Raw genomic sequence first — 17,877 nt, 5'->3', positions numbered from 1 at the left:
CAATGACAACACTTGGCCACAAGAGGTCGCCCTGCATCCGCCACAATTTGGTACAGGGGAGGGAACGAGGGCGAGATGAACCCGACAGGGATGAAACCTTTACTGGTGCCTTGACAGTCACAACGCGGTGGAAGGAACACCTTGCCGAGAGCTACGCAGCAACTGAACGCATAGACATTTCCTTCTCTTGCTGATTGATTTGGAATAGTCCCCCCCCCCCCCCCCCCCTCAAAAGACGCACAACTGGAGAGGAGAAAGGTTGACACTCTTTTTGGGGAGGGCCGGGCAGCTCCTCCTTTTCCAGCTGTTTGGGAATATCCCGCTCACTCCCAGTCTTCAAGCCACACGGGGAGGAGGGGCTTCCTCCGTCTGCCTCCTGCCGGCTTGGCTCCCCCTGACACGGTGCTTTGGCTGGCGTGCGCACCCACCCGGGATCTCTCCCTGAGGGAGGGGGGGGGGCTTTCTCGTTTTTTTGGGAGGACACTGTTGCATGTGTTTGAGGAGACGATCATGCGCAAGGAGGGGTGGTTGTGCTGCCGCTGAAGGCAGGGGCGGTTGTGGGTGGGTGGGGGGGTCGGGGGTGGACTGTCCGGGGCTGTTGCACAAGAAGATTCGCCCACCCACCCTTCTTAAAGGATAATGTGGACGAACGGGGAAGTTTGAACTCTCCTGCAGAGAGCCAGGCTACCAGACAGACAGTGGCTGCTGCAGCCCCCCCCCCCCCCCCCCCCCTTTCCTCTATGAGCCTAATGTGGATGCTGCTGCATGGACGTGACACCAACCTACCTGCAGACCGACCGACAGCATCACCTTGACTCGGTAGGTATCACTAAGCCTAGCTCAAAGTGTGGCTCGTGGTCCAAAAATGGGTTCTGGGTCATTTTAATGGGTCAGCAAAAGCAGCTTTAGTTATTTCAGTAATAATCAAGCATCCAGTGTATTTTTGTGTGTGTGTGTGTGATGTTTTTAAAAAAAAATGTTTTTTTACAGTATATCATTATATATTTTAGTACATTTTGGTCCCAAGATGAAAACATTTGAGAAATTGTGTTTGAAGATTATGGGGAGTCCTAATTTTATTTGTGCGAGTACTAATAGGAATAAGTAAGCAGGACAGTCTCCTCTGTGAAGTTGCTGATGGTGTGTGTCTATGTGTGTGTTAGAAGCTGGGTCTTTGCGGGCAAGGTGAGTCTTCCATTTATTCAACTGGCCTACAAAGTCCCAGTTTCTGGCTCACTTGAGCAACAAGTTTAAGACCGCATAAGAAACATGCCAGCTGGAAAAGTAAAAGAGTTTAGAAAGATAAGTGTGCAATTGGAAAGAAAACTAAATGTAATTTCGCTTTTCAATTAAGACAATTAATGAACTTTTTTCATATAGTCTTGTGAAAGGTTAAAAAAAAAAAAGTTAGAGGTTGCACAACTCCTAGTTGTAATTCAGTTCTGAAATTAAACCATCAAGAACGAATCATCCCGAGAAAAGTAGCCGCCTATCATTTACCTTCCGCTATATTATCTTAACATCATACGCACGTTTCATCGACAAACTGCGGGTGCTCGCTTTCCATCCCCAAAGTTGTGAAAATTGTGCCAAACAGACCCAATCTAGCAAAGCTCCGTTACATTGAACAGGTGGAGAACAAGTTGTTATGGAGGCCTGCTTCTATATCCGTCCTGACCCTGACGTGCCGTACATATTTCCCTAATGAATTTAGCATCCTGACACTAGATGCTTTATGCAATTAATAGAGGAGGGAGAAGGGTCGCGGTGGCATCTCTGTGCTGCAAGTGACACGTAGGTAAGGCATTCGCTGAAGTCGAATTTGTTTACATACTGTAAATAAAAAGTGGGGAAAAAATTATATATTTAGTTTAGACGACCTCTATAATATCAGTATAACCATAAAAAATAACCATTAAGTTGAAAGTTTAAAATAAAAATGTGTCATCTTTGATGCGGTTTCAACATCTTTCAATGAGTGCCTTATAAAGATTTAATTTGCTTTTCAAAAAGAATAATAAGTGATCTGTCATCACAGTTTATGGGACAAGAGGAACCCTATTTGATTTCCAAAATGGATAACACATGCCTCACTGTAGAATCATGTGACTTTTCCCAGCAGACTAAGGAAAAGTCATGAAAAAGTCTTCATTCATTCATTCTCAACAACATCAAATATATTTATCATAACTGCTTCATCATCATTATATAAAGATAAACCAGATTTCGACTTTTCTGACGTATGACAACAATTGCATACACTTAAAATTGATATCATTTCAACGAGTGCACTGAAACCTTTCATTTTTAAATACCAACTTCTAATTTGGACTGCCACCAGCAAGATAGAGGATCATACGGAAAACTTAAAAAGATTAATATTTCAAATCATCTTAGCAGGAACGAGTCTCCAATAAAATCTTTGGGAGCTGCTAAGCGTTCTCCTTATAAGCTGCAGCAGAGCGGCGCAGGTCGCTAAAGGAATGAGAGCCAGGTCTCAAGATGTAACAGGACCACCGGGTGACTGATTAATATCATAAAGATATAAAATGATATGAAACAGTGTCAGCTGCTCCCCCCTTGCCAATGGCCCTTCAACGATCAGAGTGGCCTCATCACTGGCTAGTCTGCTAACATCTTCATTTTCCTTCCCTGTCTCATATTCTCACACTATTTGTAAGCAGGCGAGTCGACTTACTTAAAATAGCCCCCCCTGCTTGTTTTCTACCTCGAGTTTTGCTCGCCGATCGCATCTCTGCGTTTAGACAACGACGGTGATAGAAGCTTTGTTGAACTTTTCTCTGGAATGAACTCAGTCAACCCCCGTCCCTCATAAAAATACATCGCTGGAGATGCTAATAAACCCCCGAGAAGATGTTACGTTAGGGAGGGAGGGAGTGAAAAGGCAGCAAGAAAAGTGAGGGACTTTTAGGGGCAGCTGTGTTTTATTAACCCAGTCATAATGCCCCTAAAAATCCTTATTGCTCTTGCAATGCTCCACAAAAACCGCCGTCAACAACCTGATCCGGACGTTTGTTTGCTGAAGCTGATGAGCGAGCTGCAAATGTTAACAAGTCCATGGGAGTGTGTTGGTGGTTTTGCACGTAAAAAAAAAAAAAAGCATCTCACCTTCAAACAATTGCAATGTTCGCTTAGCGGGAAGCATGACGGAGGACGCCTGATGATTTAGGCAGGTAGAGCGAAACGGTACAAGTGGGTTGCGACGGGAGGGAGACCGATGGGAGTGCTCGGAGTCATAAACATGGAGACGGCTTGACAGGCAGCAGATGAACGTGCTGGCAGCGCGCTGGCAGGACAGCAGCTGTATACAGACACAAAATGGCAACCGAGATGGAAAGACGTCAGACGCTGTTTGATTTCGAAAAATCTTGGGTTGAACGCCAACGACTCAGTCGATGGACAATCGAAACCAACAATTTGGGTTACGTTGAGGTGTTTTTATTTATTATTTTAATCAGGTAGTTTGGGATTACATTGTTGTATATGGGACAAGAACCATTTTTATGCTTAAGACTCAATATCCAGGTGCTCACCTGTATTCTTTTCAGTATCAGTCTGTGAACTTTATTGAGAATAGCAGGATCAATAACCCCCCCCCCCCCTTTGCATGTGTCGGCTTCGTTTTAGAGGGAACAGGACAGGCCCATGGAGCATTTGGGATCCATGCCTGGGTGTGGTTTGGGTTGCTGTGGTGGTTTGTCAATGTTGGCCAATGAGTCATTAGAAACTATTCTGTTGAGTCTCCTTCACTGGAATGACCTTTGCTTGGGCTTGGGGAACAAACTGCTCAGTGTTCACCATTTTGCATTAATATTTATAATTTGATTTATGATCTATTGACTTCTGCTCATGCCACAGTTGTTTAATGGCATTTTGTTAAGTTGTCTTTATGAACACTTAAAAGACTGCAAGTCCAAGTGCTCAGCAATTTAACAACTTAACATTTAAAATAAATAATGGTTATTTTGCCTTTATTTTAGCCTGTATTTGACCATTGATTAATATATTTATTGTTCCAACTCAAATTTTTGTTAAAAGATGACCTTAAAAAAAGAATTTCATATCAAATCACAATTTGAATTTTTTTTTTTAAATCTTTCTGCTTCAGAGTATAGAGGATTTGCGAGCAAGACAGTTGGACAGACAGACACATGGAGGGGGGGGGTGAGTGAAGGAAAGTGTGGACGATGACTCAAGGCCATGAACCACATGGCGATGGAGAAGGGAGGAAGGAATAACTCATCGTAGCATGTGGGATCTCATACGGCTATCACAGGACTGACTGCGTGTTTCCCCCACGGGCATCAAGCACACCCCCTCCATTGACATCACTCCCCCAAAACTAGGAAGTGACTAAAAGTATCAATTGTGGTGCCCTCCCCGTCACACAGGCATCATTCTAACTCTCTTCTTTGAGGTTCCTCGAGGCGTCACGCTTCTAATCATCGGAACATAAAAGCGTTTCTATCCTCCTTTTTCAAAACGACTGTCACATGACTCTCCCCCTCGTTCTCCTCAGGAAACAGAAAACAAACTTATTATTTCTTAAAATCCGAGAGAGAGCTGCTTGCTCGGGTACCGCTAACATTTCCCTACCTGAGTGCGGTCGCGGAGACAGTCAGACTAAATAAAAAAAAAAGTTATTTGCAGTGTAAATGCCTCGTTGGAACTCAAATTTAACTCTCGAGCGTACTTATAAAACAGCTGTAATACTGAACAAAAACTGAAATAATAATAATAATGATAATAATAATAATAACAACAAAAATAATAATAACAGCAATAATAATAATGATAATAATGTCTCGATAGAAAATGATCATCATTATGTTCTTTTGCTGTATTAATTTTTTCAAAAGTCTGCATCAGCAAAATAAGTCCAGAATGGCCGAGTGAACAGGTGAACAAGACACACCCACGAGCCTCTGTTTAACCAAGCTTCACATTGTTATCGGCCGTACGTTGACAGCCATGCAACACTGGAGGTAGAGCTTGAATGCAGCGCAAATAATGTAGACAAAGGCGAGAAGGTGAGGGAAAAAAAAAGTGGATAGCGCCTTACCTTGAGAACCGGCATGAACTCTCTGACCTACTCTTGCCCCATCCGCCTCTTCGATTTGCCTTTATGATAATCTGTGATAGAGATATTAAAATTTTATTCATGACAAGCAAACCTGGTGCTGGTTAGCACGATTCATTTTTTTCAATTCTAAATAAAGAAATATATGCTTAAATGTGCTACATGACCCGTTTCGACGGGATAATATATTATGGAAATTTGATTAGTATGTCTGGACAGATTTGAAATCCCACCCTCACCAAAAAAGATTGTGCTAATCTTGGTGCTCAGGAATTATGCTATAAAGTAGCTTCGATAAGACAAATACTTTGCCATCATCTTCTGGTATTTTAGTGCCTTGCAATTATGTTGTGGAGTGTCATTTATACAAAAGTAGTGCTTTGCTGCCAGTTTGCGGCTTCTTAGTTGTTTCCAAGGAACCACGTTGAAGTGAATTGAGAAGCTTCTCTTGAAACAAACGTATAGTGCTTTGCCGCCATCGTATGGCCCTCATAAACAATTAAAAATATTTCAGCAGGCTGCAAATAAGATTTCTGCAAGCTCGGAACAAACAACTGCCTTGAGATATGAGTTCAATTAGTACCGTGGTGATGCTCGTAACTCGAAAGACTCATGGCAAACATTTTTTTTTGTATTGAATTGAACTGCCCTAACCCAAAAACAGCAATGTGTATTTTAACAAGGACTGCGTAAATTATAATCGTAAAGCGTCAAATCTATACAACAATTTAAATGGAAGGCAGCCAGTTGCATGCATGTGACCTTTGAAAAAGTGCTGTTGACACGTTGTTGCTAGTGTAAACAGCCTCGTAACGGGCCCCGCGGCAAACTGAAAGTCCCCGCACACACACGTCACATGACTCTCGACATCAATTCCAGGATCTTTCCACCGGACCCTGTTTACACATCGACCTATATGGAATGCTATTGCGTCTTTCTGCACTAGTTGAGGTTCCATCGGCTGCTCTTTGCTTCATATGATCCGTATTTGCATTGTGTGAACGTATTCCAGCAAAGTTCTGCCAAGCATCCGCTGAGCCACTTTAGTTTCTCGCTGTTTTCCGCCCGTTCGGGGTCAAGCGTGCGCGTTGGCACAGCGTGGCCAAACGCTGTCGAAAGGATCAACTGCACACTTGTGTGTTGTGTAACGCCACGGGGAGTGTGTGCGCGCCTCTATGTATGTGTGTGTGTGTAGTGAGAGAGAAAAAAAAAAAAAGAAAGTGGGTGTTTGCTTTGGCAGCGAGCGGATTTGCCAAAGAGGCTGCCAAAGCTCACCAAACAAACCCAAAGCAAGCTCCGAGTCTTTTATTCTTCCCACCTCTTTGCTGTCATGAAAAGGTGGCCATTTTGCTCCACATGCAAACTCAGGGGCGGCTTTGGTTTGTGTTAGGAAGGAAAAAAAAAAAAAAAAGAAGAGGCAGGAGCATGGTGCGGTTGAGAATAAGAAGAACTGGTGAGGATTTGCAGCTAATCAGGGATGGAGCAGAGCCTCATGGCCACCGCCGGGGCTCAATGTTTGGCTCTGGAGTTCAGGGTTGGAACTTCTCGTTCTTTAACTGATTGAAAGTGAATGGTTTCAAAATAAGTTATCCATGACGTGCTTTGGAAGTGAAATGATGCAACGTTCGGCCATGCGTGTGTCTTTTGCAGCCGGCTGTGTATCCGTTACATCCAGCGTTGGTAACCGTACACCTTGAACGCAAGCGGCAGCCACTCACAATGCCAAAATAAGCGCTTGATTTACGGAGACGCTCGAGTTTGCACTTGGCTGCTGGAAGTTCAGATTTAATTTTGGTACAGAACGAGTAAGGGACAGCCAGTAAAAATTACTTGTTTTTTTAAAAGAGACTTTTGCAGATATATTTGCAAGATTAAATGTGATATGTGACATTTTATATCGTACCTAAAAGTTGTAATCAGGTGTCTTTTGCCAAATAGAGGATTGTTTTCACATTAATCAAATGAAGTGTGCTAACAGAAGAACGATGTCCTCGTTGGTCTAACATTGTAAGCGACCGCAAAAGTAGGCAATTTAGGGTTGCCGTGGCAACAAGAATAATTGCAATTCTTCATTTTCAGACCACCATTTGTGACAAGGCTGTTATTTAAAAAAAAAAAAAAACGTTAGTTGGTGTTAGTTTAAATTGGTTAATCTGGCACTGTTTATGGCAGCACGATGAGATAAATCTTAAACACCTGCCTCATTGGTTGCAATCTGACCTGTGCAAAACTACCCTCTAAAGAATATAATATTGTGCAAAAGTATTGGGCCATCATCATTTTTTTTTCTGATTAAATGACTTTTTCCAGGGCAGTACACGGGGATAGTTATTAGTGTAAGTACATAAAAGCTGCTAAATCATAAAAATGCTAAAGCTCAACCAATTTGTATTACCTTGATATGTTTTCATTTTTTTATGATTTAACAGTGAAATAAATTGATTATTAGGTCAGAATTTATTTGTGAGTACAAAATTCGATCAATGTTTGGATCTATTTTCTTAAATAAAAAACATGCACTGAGATTTCTTTGTCATTTTAAGTCAGTTAAACTAAAAACTACCCACTTGCTGGTTTTGTCTGGATTATACATTACGGCCATTAATTGTAATTCACAGTCATCTGTCTCGTAGTGTTGCTTTTTTGCTGTGGCTTCGAAGTGGGTGTGAATATGAGGCAAGCTTAATGAGTAGGAGTGCAAAAATAAAAAAAAAATGGACTTGTTTTTTGCAAAGCAAATGTACAGCCAAGGTTTTTGTTTCAGCGTAGCTTCACAATAGTTAGACAGCCACAACTTGCCAGCCACGATCTGAACGAGTCCTTATTAAATAGTGACTTCACTCTAAGGCTCTTCAAATGTGAGATTTACACCGGCGGGGTCACCAGTGGAAGCGGAGCTGGAGCCGAGTGGTGCCGAGACCCCCCCGCTCCCCCCTCCCGCACGTTCTCCTTTCTTTTACTGTATATGGCTCACAAAAGCGTTGTGAGCGTGTGCCGGTCCAAGTGAGGGAAAGACGTAGCTGAAAGTCACTCGCAAGTAAAAGTAGGGACACTGTGCTTCATCCAAAAGTACCCCCATTTAACCTCATACTTTATTTGGTATCATGTTTTATTTTTAAATCATATCTTGGCTTAAGTTTGAGTAGCTACCGTATTTCCTCATATATAAGCGCATTTTAATAATCGTAAGACTATTGGAATTATTTTAGTTGCTCTATTCAAAAAGGGAAGCTCGGAGGGGTGTTTTGAGATACGAGTGCCCTGACTTGAGATTTTTTTTTTTAAGTCAGTCAGACAATATTTTGCTGAACTTTGCAAATGTAAACTTGAGTGCTGTTTAATGCCACTGATAAGGCTTAATTATTTACAATCAGTTTAGTGATGTTATTGCCATCGACTACTTTGCCCCATCTGCTCGGTGGAATAAAATAAATGTAAATTACTGCACGTCATTAATTTCCTTGTCAAGCTTCCTCCGCATGCATGCCCACCGCACGCTTGACCCCTGACCTCGTCGCCATACGACTGTTACACTAAACCAACTCTGCTCGTCAGGCAGCTCAGATGGACAACACGGCATGCTGAGGTGTTCAAGCCCCCACACGAATGCTAAAGGCTCGCTGAGAGGAATTATTAATAACAAAAAATGTATTTGAAGTCAAAGTGAACATATGACAGTAAGTGTGCAAAGATTGCGCTAACAAGTTTAGACTAAGTTCAAATGAATTACCCTTATACAATTTAGGTTCATCTTGAATATTCAGCAAAAAGCAATAATGAGCAATGTGTTGATTAACTATGCAAAGTCCATAATGCTCTTCTAACTCCATCTTCTCTCATGCTAATTTTTGTCTCCAATCCAAAGCTGCTAATGAAGCGGAATGGAGTGTGTGTGTTTGTGTGTCAACAATCAGACCGTGATGGCACAATGCTGAAACTTCCAACTATGAGGACGCCTCCAGCTGACCTGCCAAGCAACACTCCGCTGAGACCTTTGGAGATCTCCAGTTCCCTCTCTCCCTAGCCGGAGGGAGATTTGTGTGTGAGTTACAAGCCAGGCTTCCAATACTAAAACAGACACACTTACTACATCGGCGCAGTTTTGCAGGCATGCCGGGACACGATTAGATTGTGTGTAACAGAATGCACCGTCACACTCTTGAATTGTTGAGTAAAAAAAAAGTGGAGCTGGGTGACCACTCGGTGAGACCTGAACATTTCTATACATGTGATGATGAGTGCTGGAGTTCAGTTTCTCGGAGCTAGTTTAAGGTCAGAGACCCGGCAGCTGCTCCCTCGGCAGTCTGAAGGTTTGATGTGACATTTTAACGTTCTTAATGGTCACACAAGAGTGTATCCTGGTGTCCATTAAAAGAATAAGATAGTGGACCAGCAGTGGTAATTATCCCACGAACTCCATATTTTTGTTCCTCGTGGCGTGATAACCCACAGTCCCAAAATTGATTTGTATCCAGACTGTCAGACTTCTAAATGTGTCATCATGTCTGTGTGGTTTCGATGCTTCTCAAGCCTGCTCTCTCTATTAGAACAGTCGAACAAAATAATGGGATTTTTCCAGGAGTGATGTTTGACGAGACACGAGGGCTGTTTTTCCTTTCGGAGGTCCAAAACTGTTGTTTTGGAGACTGCCTGACACTCCGATGGAGCTGATGCATAAATTTTCACACATTGCATTTAATTCCTTCTAAATTTCACTGACCTATGCTGATTTGAATGAAAAATTGGGGATGACCTATTGGGATTTTTCACGACGTGGCAATTTTCAATGAGGCTGTCGGCGATATCGAAAGTGGTGCGCGTCTTCAAGTTTGAGATCTTGACGGAATATTTGCTGTCGTTTTCATTTATCGTGTGAGTGCAGCTTCGTCCGTTTCCATGATCTCACGCGGACAAGATACATCGAAGCATCCGGCGTTCGAGTCGAGGCGGGATAATGGAGGATTCTTGAAATATTTAATCAAATTTTGATCATCATTGACATCTGTTCATGAGCGATAACGACACTCAAATGGGCCATCCAAATGTTTTCATGTGTTTGGGCATGTATCTATATTAATCTCAGATCTGGCGATGGCGTCCAGAGAATACATGAGAATGTGGCGTGGGTGTGGAGGAAGTGTCCCCGGGAGGCGGCAAAAAGTTTCCCTCCTTGCAGTAAAACGCCTCGACCCGGGAATGGACACACCCACTCAACATGCATAGCACATCTACGTAGCGGCGCGTGGCGGCCGCTTGGATGCACATTAGAGGCAGGAGGAGACAAACGTGAAATAGCATTTCTGGGAAATAAAGGATCAGCTCGCAGAAAAAAAAAAAAGCCAGACACATCCTGGCTGTCTTGTGTGGCCGTGCAATGAGAAGCACATGACTTAAATCGGGCGTGGTGCGTGACTCCTTATCAGACAAAAGCGTCCCACAACGAGGCCGAACGGGCCCCTCCCGCCATGTCCGTGGGCAGTCATGAGGTTTTTCGCCACGCTGCGTCTCGTGGCTTCTTCAAAAAAAATCCCCCGCTTCTAAAACATCCAACCGCTGTGGCATGTTGTCAATAAATAGGTTGCGTAGCCTGAGGACAGACACCGCAGGTTAGGGCGGAGGAAGCGCTTATAGATCATTACAGAGACGAGATTGATGACTTGTAATTTTTTTTTTTTGCTAATGTTATCATAATCAAATTATCGAATCGCATAAAGAGACGGAACCATCTGAGCAGCGCTAAATGCAAATATGTACATATAGTACAATGAATGAATGAATGGAAAAAATAAAACAAATAAAAAAAATAATTAATCAATCAATCAATCAATGGCTCTGTAATTGGCTCACCGATCTTTATTTATTTATTAAAAAAATTGAAGTTCATACAAATTCATCCAAAACTGAATTCTGCTTAACTTTAGCTTGTGTGTCTCATTTTAAATATGCTACAAAAAATTCCTCTAATTTGATGTCTCATTAAAGCACACATAGGTAGGCTAATAAATCAAAGCGCTCTGAGAGGTAAGGGCAAGGTCATTTAGAAAAAAAAAAAAGGCAGTTAAATGAAAAGCAGGCCAGCAGGAAGCAAAAAAATTTGGATTTGAGGGTTATAAAAGTTCATATTTCCTCTGAACCCTCTTTGAATTTGATTACTAAGCTAGAACAAGCTAGGAAAATTTATGATCTGTTTATGCGTGCGTCCGCGTCCGACCATGCCGACATCACATGGTGCCATCACAGAGTGGCGATGGCCTGAGGCGGCGTGGATGAGTCCCAAACGGATCATTTGAAATTAGACTGACCTAAGGTCGGCGGGTTCATGAGCAGTTAACTTCAAAAGGGTTGATTGTCTTGATGAGCGCTGCTCGTGGCTGTGTACAAAAGCAACTAGAAAAAGCTTTCAATGGCCGCCCTATACTGTATGTGACTGTGGCTAATGATGGACTCAATCAATGAGAGAATGAAAAAAATGGGAGAGAGTGAGAGAGCGAGAGAGAAAAGTGCTAACGTGAAAAGGCTTGTAAAATGTCCTACACGTGTTCGTTGAATTCTTCATGTGTCGCAATCTTTAAATAAAGAAATCGGTAAACGAGACCTCTAATGTCTATTTGTGGTTATTTTTGATTTATTTGTATTATTTTACTGCCAACTCGAGAATAACATACCAGCACAAATGAAAATTATAAGGATGTTTTTGCTATGCTGTTGTTTGTGGTTTTCTATTTCTGTTACACAATTCAGGACAAAAAAGTTTTTGCTTGGACAAAAGTGATTTGCTAATTCCCACATGAATTGAATCGCAAGAGCCAACGAGAAAGTATAACTTTGAAATGGATCTGCACCATAGAACAAATACAGAGAGGATATAAAAAGTATCCGGTTTTAATGGCTGGTATTAAAAAAAAAAGATAAATTCTCTTTACAACTGAAAAAGTAAAAACAAGTGCCAAATGGTTCAAAACAGTACCCCGTATTAGATTGTCTTCAAAACCAAACAATAAAGGAGAGAAAAAAAAAAGGATTTTGACTCAATTTGAACATTAAGTGCTTAAAGCAAATTTTTCCCTCGGATTTCTACACTGGGGACAATCCACACACCCTCTTTTTTCCACAGCTGTGCCTTCTTGCAATGTTTTCCCAATGTGCTTCCGCGTTGTCCTGTCAAAATCATCTCCATAAAATAAGCAGTATTTCCGCATTAATAAGTTACCGCCAAAGCATAAAGTTACTTTGGGTAATAGCGCGTCAGACGTGATGTTATTCTAACAATCATTGATGGACAACACATGGCATTCATTTGTTATGAAAAGAAGCCAAGGCCGATTATTCTGGCAACTAGAAACGATTCAATGGTGTGAAGGGCCATCCCGCATATCTTAAAATTTGCAGTGTTTAATATATCCATCATTTTCTCAAGCATCTGTTGGAAATTTGGCTCTTGAGTTGAGAAAATCAGCATAAATCACCAACTTTGCCACTTTAAGTGTAATTCACTAATTTGTTTCCTTGATTTATTATCTATTCTATGAAAGCTATTTTTTAGGAAAAGTTGTTATTTTTTGACACTCCAAAAAGAAGGTGCAACCTCATTAAGGGCTGTCAAGTGAAGAAGAAAGCGAGAAGAACAACAACAAATACTGGACGTTGTGCAAAGTACTATAAGTAGACTCACATGATACCACCGATAAATATGCCAATAAAAAAAAAAAATCTAAAAATAGATTTCTCCAATTCGTGAAACTCAGTCACGCATTTTACCTCCTCCAGTTCTCCAAGAAAATGTTCTCAATTGCCATGTAGAACAGTGTTTTGAAAATTTGTCACGATGCAAAGTGATGATTGAGACGGTTGGCGGTGTGAGGGAACACTAGTGTACCAAAAAAAAAAAAGAGGCCATCTTTTAATTGCATCTGTTCTCTGCTATGTGCTGCGAATACTCTTCGTCATGTCTCAAGAATCTGTGGTGAGTGTTTTTGCTCCTGAAGCAGTTTTGGCGAACCACAACATTCCTCGGAATCCCACTCCCACCAAGTGATTAACTGCACCTAACAAAGACAATGTACCTGTTTGAAAATGGCTCAACAAGTTGGAATTCAATCATGCAGCACAGGCTCAAGTGTCCTTTCCTGACGAATAAGATTGGCAGCGCTTATTTTGAGATTTTGCAATCATCTGGAGCGTCCAGTGACGGGGGGGACGACTACAAATACCGTCCCAGCCTCGGAGATGTGACGTCACACCCCTGCCTACAATGAACACGTATGATAAAAGTTGAGCCCGGCTAAAAGGTCACGCGAGTCACCGCGTGAGCTGCTGGTGTTTCCGTTCGTTTGGCTCGATCTGAATCATCGTGCACCTCGGGCGAACGCGGGCGTTGTTTCAGTCAAACAGTCGACTCACTCGCTGTGTGTGGCATGCGGGATCGCTCAACCTGTTTGGCAGCCCCCCCCGTCCAACTCCCCTGGGCCAAAACACATAATTCACCCATCGAGAGTTCATCTTCAAAAAGGTATGCCTGCTCACTGCTCCAGTACATTGGAAACAGCTTGCCGACTTCAATGTGTCTTTGCATGATCTAAAAAAAAAAAAAAATTCTCAAAAGAACTTTTAATGTAACTCTCCCTCCCCCCTCCCAATGGTCATTGCGTGGAGCAGACGGTTTTGCCATCCTTGTCCCAAAATAGGCAGCCGCTAGCACATCCAGGTCAGATGGTTTTGAAACATCCATGACAAGTGGAGGAGTGAAGGGGGCACTTGGCAGAAGGTCATTTGGGAGCGGAGGCTTCGTTCACACCCGAGTGACAGTCAAGTGCGAGGTCGCGGCTATTTGCTTCGACACGCAACAGGTGGCGGGCGGGTCGGGTCTTTCCTTCGCTGCATTTTCACACACGCCGAGCAGTTTAGTGTTTTTACTCGCCGCTATTTGCAAGGTCGTAATAATTCGCGTCGACGTGATGTGAGAGGAACTTTTTATGGAACATCATTTTATGTGGCCAGATAAAACAAATCATGTGCGTCGACTTCATATTTCTTCCTGCAATCATCACTAAAAGGAGGGAAAAATATCTGGACTTTTAATAACTGAGATATTTTTTTCGTTACCAAGATCTAGACTTCTCAAATCAAAACTAGACATCCGTCAATTCTATTTGTAATTATATGAGGCGTGTCAGAAAAGTTCCAGGACTGGCGTCACAAATGCTTTATTGTCAGTTTTCCAACTAACTTCTAATCTTTACACATTTTAAAATGTGTGTTTAAACCATACCAAGAGAACCATAAATCACGTTTAAACAAAAAACTCCATTCCAAAAATATTTACTATCAAAAACTACATTTACTCATCAGCAGGAAGCACACAGAAGTCACCAAACGGAAGAACCGTCATCAAGTTTTCACACCATGGCCAAGACGTGCGAGAATAAGCATATTAAAAAGAAAAAAAAAAGAAAAAAAATCCACTTATGCCTAATAAGACATCCTTCCTTATACAAAGCACCACTTGCCATCCTTTTTTCATCCCACATAACACATGGTTACAATCCCCGCCTGGCCTTCTTCCCAGCATCCTCACGACAGGAATTTATGCATTTGACTGACTTGTTTTCACGAGCAACATCAGTCATTGGGTTTAAGTGCCAGAAAAGGCAACCATACGGCGGATCTATTCCCAAAGTCATTTTATGGCGTGTGGATTTGTTTCCTCTCTTATAGTTTATAGTGTGTATCATTATGACAAACGGTTCATGAGGCGAGAAAAATCAGCATTCAAGTAGCAATGCGCAATGAAGGTTTGTCGCATGGGAAAGTTGAAATGATAGTAATAAACGTCAATCTTGTTGTTAGACGAATCCTTTTTTTTCCCGGGGAGGGGGGGCTTCATTTCATTTGTACAATAAAAAGCCTCAATTCAAATACGACCAGAGCTCAATAAACTGGACAATTATAGACTGTATTGTATTTCCAGGTAGTAATTATAAACTTGGGAATTTAGCAGGCTTTTTCACAGATACGAGTGGACTTGATTTGAATTTTGGCGGTTAGTGATGAATATTATGGAAATAATCCCTCTGTTGCTCTACCAAATATGGAGCAGATTTGATTGGAAAAGTAGCCTGTTGTGCAAATCTATTATTCAGAATATTTGCTTTAGAAAAGGCAAAAATGAGAGCTCGAGGAGGTAGGAAACACGCCTCAGGAGGGAAACTGTCAGAAAAAAAGTAAAAAAAACTCTGTCAACTGTGGCCAACACACAAATGTACCTCGATCTTTTCATATGTGACGCTGGAGGTTGTAAAAATTCAAATTTCATCTTGACCAGGCCAATAGTAACTTCACAATAATAATTTGATGGCACTTTTTTGAAGATTATTCTCTTGCTGTGCATGTAAAAACTCATTTCCACTGTAATGCGAGCAACAAGATGGCTGTTTGAGTCACATAGGAAATCCCCTGATACATTTTTAGCTTTGGCATCTTCCGTACTTCCTATCAGAGCCGCAGTAAGTGTCATCATATAATCTCCAGGACCTCGCTGGTGACTCTCCGGTCCATCTAAATCCACAATTTATTTATTTTTCACCAGTAGCCACCATGCAGTGCAAAAACACTTGTCTCCCTGCCAACCTGTTTAAAGAACTTAAAACTGGCGTATTTAAGGTTCCATAAAGATTATAAAAAAAAAATTATTGTGTGCTATGGCTTTGTGTGTGTGCATGTGTGTGTCTGTGTGAGTCAGGGCTAAGAGGCAAAGCGTTGCGGCAGTGTTTGATATCAGTCTCTGTGGCAAGCTTCAAACAAGATGTCGCTCTACTTTTGTAAGAAGCCTACACACACATGCACACAGACCCACACACAGACACAAGCACACACACAAGCCTGCCCACGTATATGACACACACTTACACCACTTAGTCTGCTTCTGAGCTAACTCTGGGATTTCGAGCTGCGACAGGACCAACATGGTTGTGTTAACTCATGATGATAATGAGGAGAAGTGGTTGAGCCCCTTGCTGCTAACCAAAACAGCAGCACCTAAACAGTCTCACAGTTATTTCCTGTATGGAGATTTACTGCATGGTGTGAACAGGTTATCCATCCCTCAACAGTTGGCTAAATAATGACAGCAAACATGGTTTATAATTAAATTCCACTCTTCCATTCTTCAAATAATGTTTGTACTTAATTACACTACAAGTTTTTAATACAACATACTCCTTCAACTGTAGTGCCACAAGTAGTCGGCTCACTCTTGTGTGCAAGAGTACATTCAATCCCTGAGAAAAATAAATAGATAAGTGATAATATTGTCTTTGTCATGAACACACATTTCAACTGTGCCAAGAGTGGCTTGCTCTTTCTTTTCTAGTGCATCACTTCCCCAAACAAATTTATCACAAGTATTTCACAAGACATTTGATCAGCTCTGTGTTGTGTGTGTGTGTGTGTGTGTGTGTTGGCTGCACGCTCCGACTCTTAACACGAGTATGGCGATGAGCGATTTGATCAGGACAAAGATATTTGAGAGCGCAGAACAAAGTAAAAGAAGAAACTATGCGGGGCCAAACTAAGAGCCCTGAGGGACACTCACTTTTGAGATGCTATTGTACGTAGCCAACTTGAAAATTGAATACATAGCAAAATTGTGCCAAGAAAAACAGCTGCTCTGTGACGGCCACATCTTTACATCTGTGTGCAGTGTGTTCGAACGCGATATTGTTTTTTTCGGGTTGTGTTTTGGAGGGTTGGGGTGAGGCCGTATTTCTTATTCACAAAGATAAATATGATGCGTTCAGAGGGTGTGTTGTTGTGAGATTTCTGGCAAGCAGATGTTAGTGATGAATAAAGAAAGAAAGAGAATATTCAAGTGGATTATGATGGAAAGCTAAAGAGAGACCAAACACAAGATCACACACACACATTCGGGAAGAAAGATCAAATAATGATTTTTGGGGGTGGTGAGAAAGCAAGCTCCTCGAGCTCATCATTTGGGAAGTACCGAGCGAGAGAGAGGACGATTCCAGGTCAAGGAAGGCAGTCAGAGGTCACTCAAGGTCATTTGAACTTCCATGACAAACAAGAAAAAACACTCTAAAAGCCAAAATATTTGTACAAGCAAAATGTTATGGGAAAATATTCCTGAAAAGACAAAGAAGAAAAATGGAATGAAGTAATATTGACAGTGTAGGAACCAATTTTTACAAGAGAGTTAAGAAAAATGTCCCAGGTATTGAGCAACATCTGAAATGAGTCTATTATTTTGCAAAAATAAAATATTCGCCCTGGCATCAATCCAAACTTATCACCGAATTGAGTTCTGGCCTTACAATAAATATGAAGTCATTTTGGATTTTTCACCTTAACATCCTTCACTCTTTTTCACCTTTTAAACACATGAGAGTGCTTAAAAGTCTCATGCCAGCCGTTCTTGAGAAGGAATCTACTGTCGATTTCACTCTGTTTTCATCAGACAGCGCTTTGTGTTTTGGCAGCGGGAGAGAAGCCAAGCACATTTCTCTGAGTCATCAGAAGGGGGGGGGGGTGAAGAGGAGGAGAAGAAGGAGGAGAAGCATTAGGTGGCAAGTCAGGAGTTTCCCTCAAGTTATTTGCAGGCAAAAGCCTTCGCAGCGCACCAACCAGAAAATCATCCACTATTGTTTCAGCGCTGCTGGCAAAGTGAGCCTTCCTGAAACTTAGTAAACACACACCAGGGGGGAGGGGGGGGGGGGGGGGGGTTGTGCCAGAACACGAAAACAAGAGAGCGCTGTAGAGTGAAA

The 17,877-nt window shown here is 41.9% G+C and overlaps 1 protein-coding gene and 1 long non-coding RNA gene across 6 annotated transcripts in view; one reads left to right on the top strand and one right to left on the bottom strand.

Moving 5' to 3' along the window:
- The window catches only part of LOC148399479 (uncharacterized), a 31,601-nt gene that overhangs the window by 3,846 nt on the left and 9,878 nt on the right, over positions 1-17,877 (bottom strand). For all 5 annotated transcript variants that reach the window (XM_088374411.1, XM_088374409.1, XM_088374412.1 and 2 more), the window contains exons 3-4: positions 5,084-5,154; positions 3,130-3,322 (exon numbers count right to left, since the gene is read on the bottom strand). In XM_088374411.1, the coding sequence (XP_088230537.1) occupies positions 3,130-3,322; positions 5,084-5,098 (208 nt within the window). In that variant the 5' untranslated portion in view covers positions 5,099-5,154. The remainder of the gene's footprint in view (positions 1-3,129; positions 3,323-5,083; positions 5,155-17,877) is intronic.
- Positions 241-11,695, top strand: LOC148399480 (uncharacterized). Its single transcript, XR_015858116.1, has 2 exons — positions 241-819; positions 8,967-11,695. It is a non-coding gene; the product is annotated as an uncharacterized LOC148399480 (long non-coding RNA).

The sequence above is a fragment of the Syngnathus floridae genome, chromosome 4, assembly GCF_059516105.1.
Source record: "Syngnathus floridae isolate MCC-2025c chromosome 4, RoL_Sflo_1.0, whole genome shotgun sequence".
In the NCBI taxonomy this organism is placed as follows: Eukaryota; Metazoa; Chordata; class Actinopteri; order Syngnathiformes; family Syngnathidae; genus Syngnathus; species Syngnathus floridae.
Note: the sequence above shows the minus strand (reverse complement) of the source record. Positions and strands in the feature narration are given on the sequence as shown.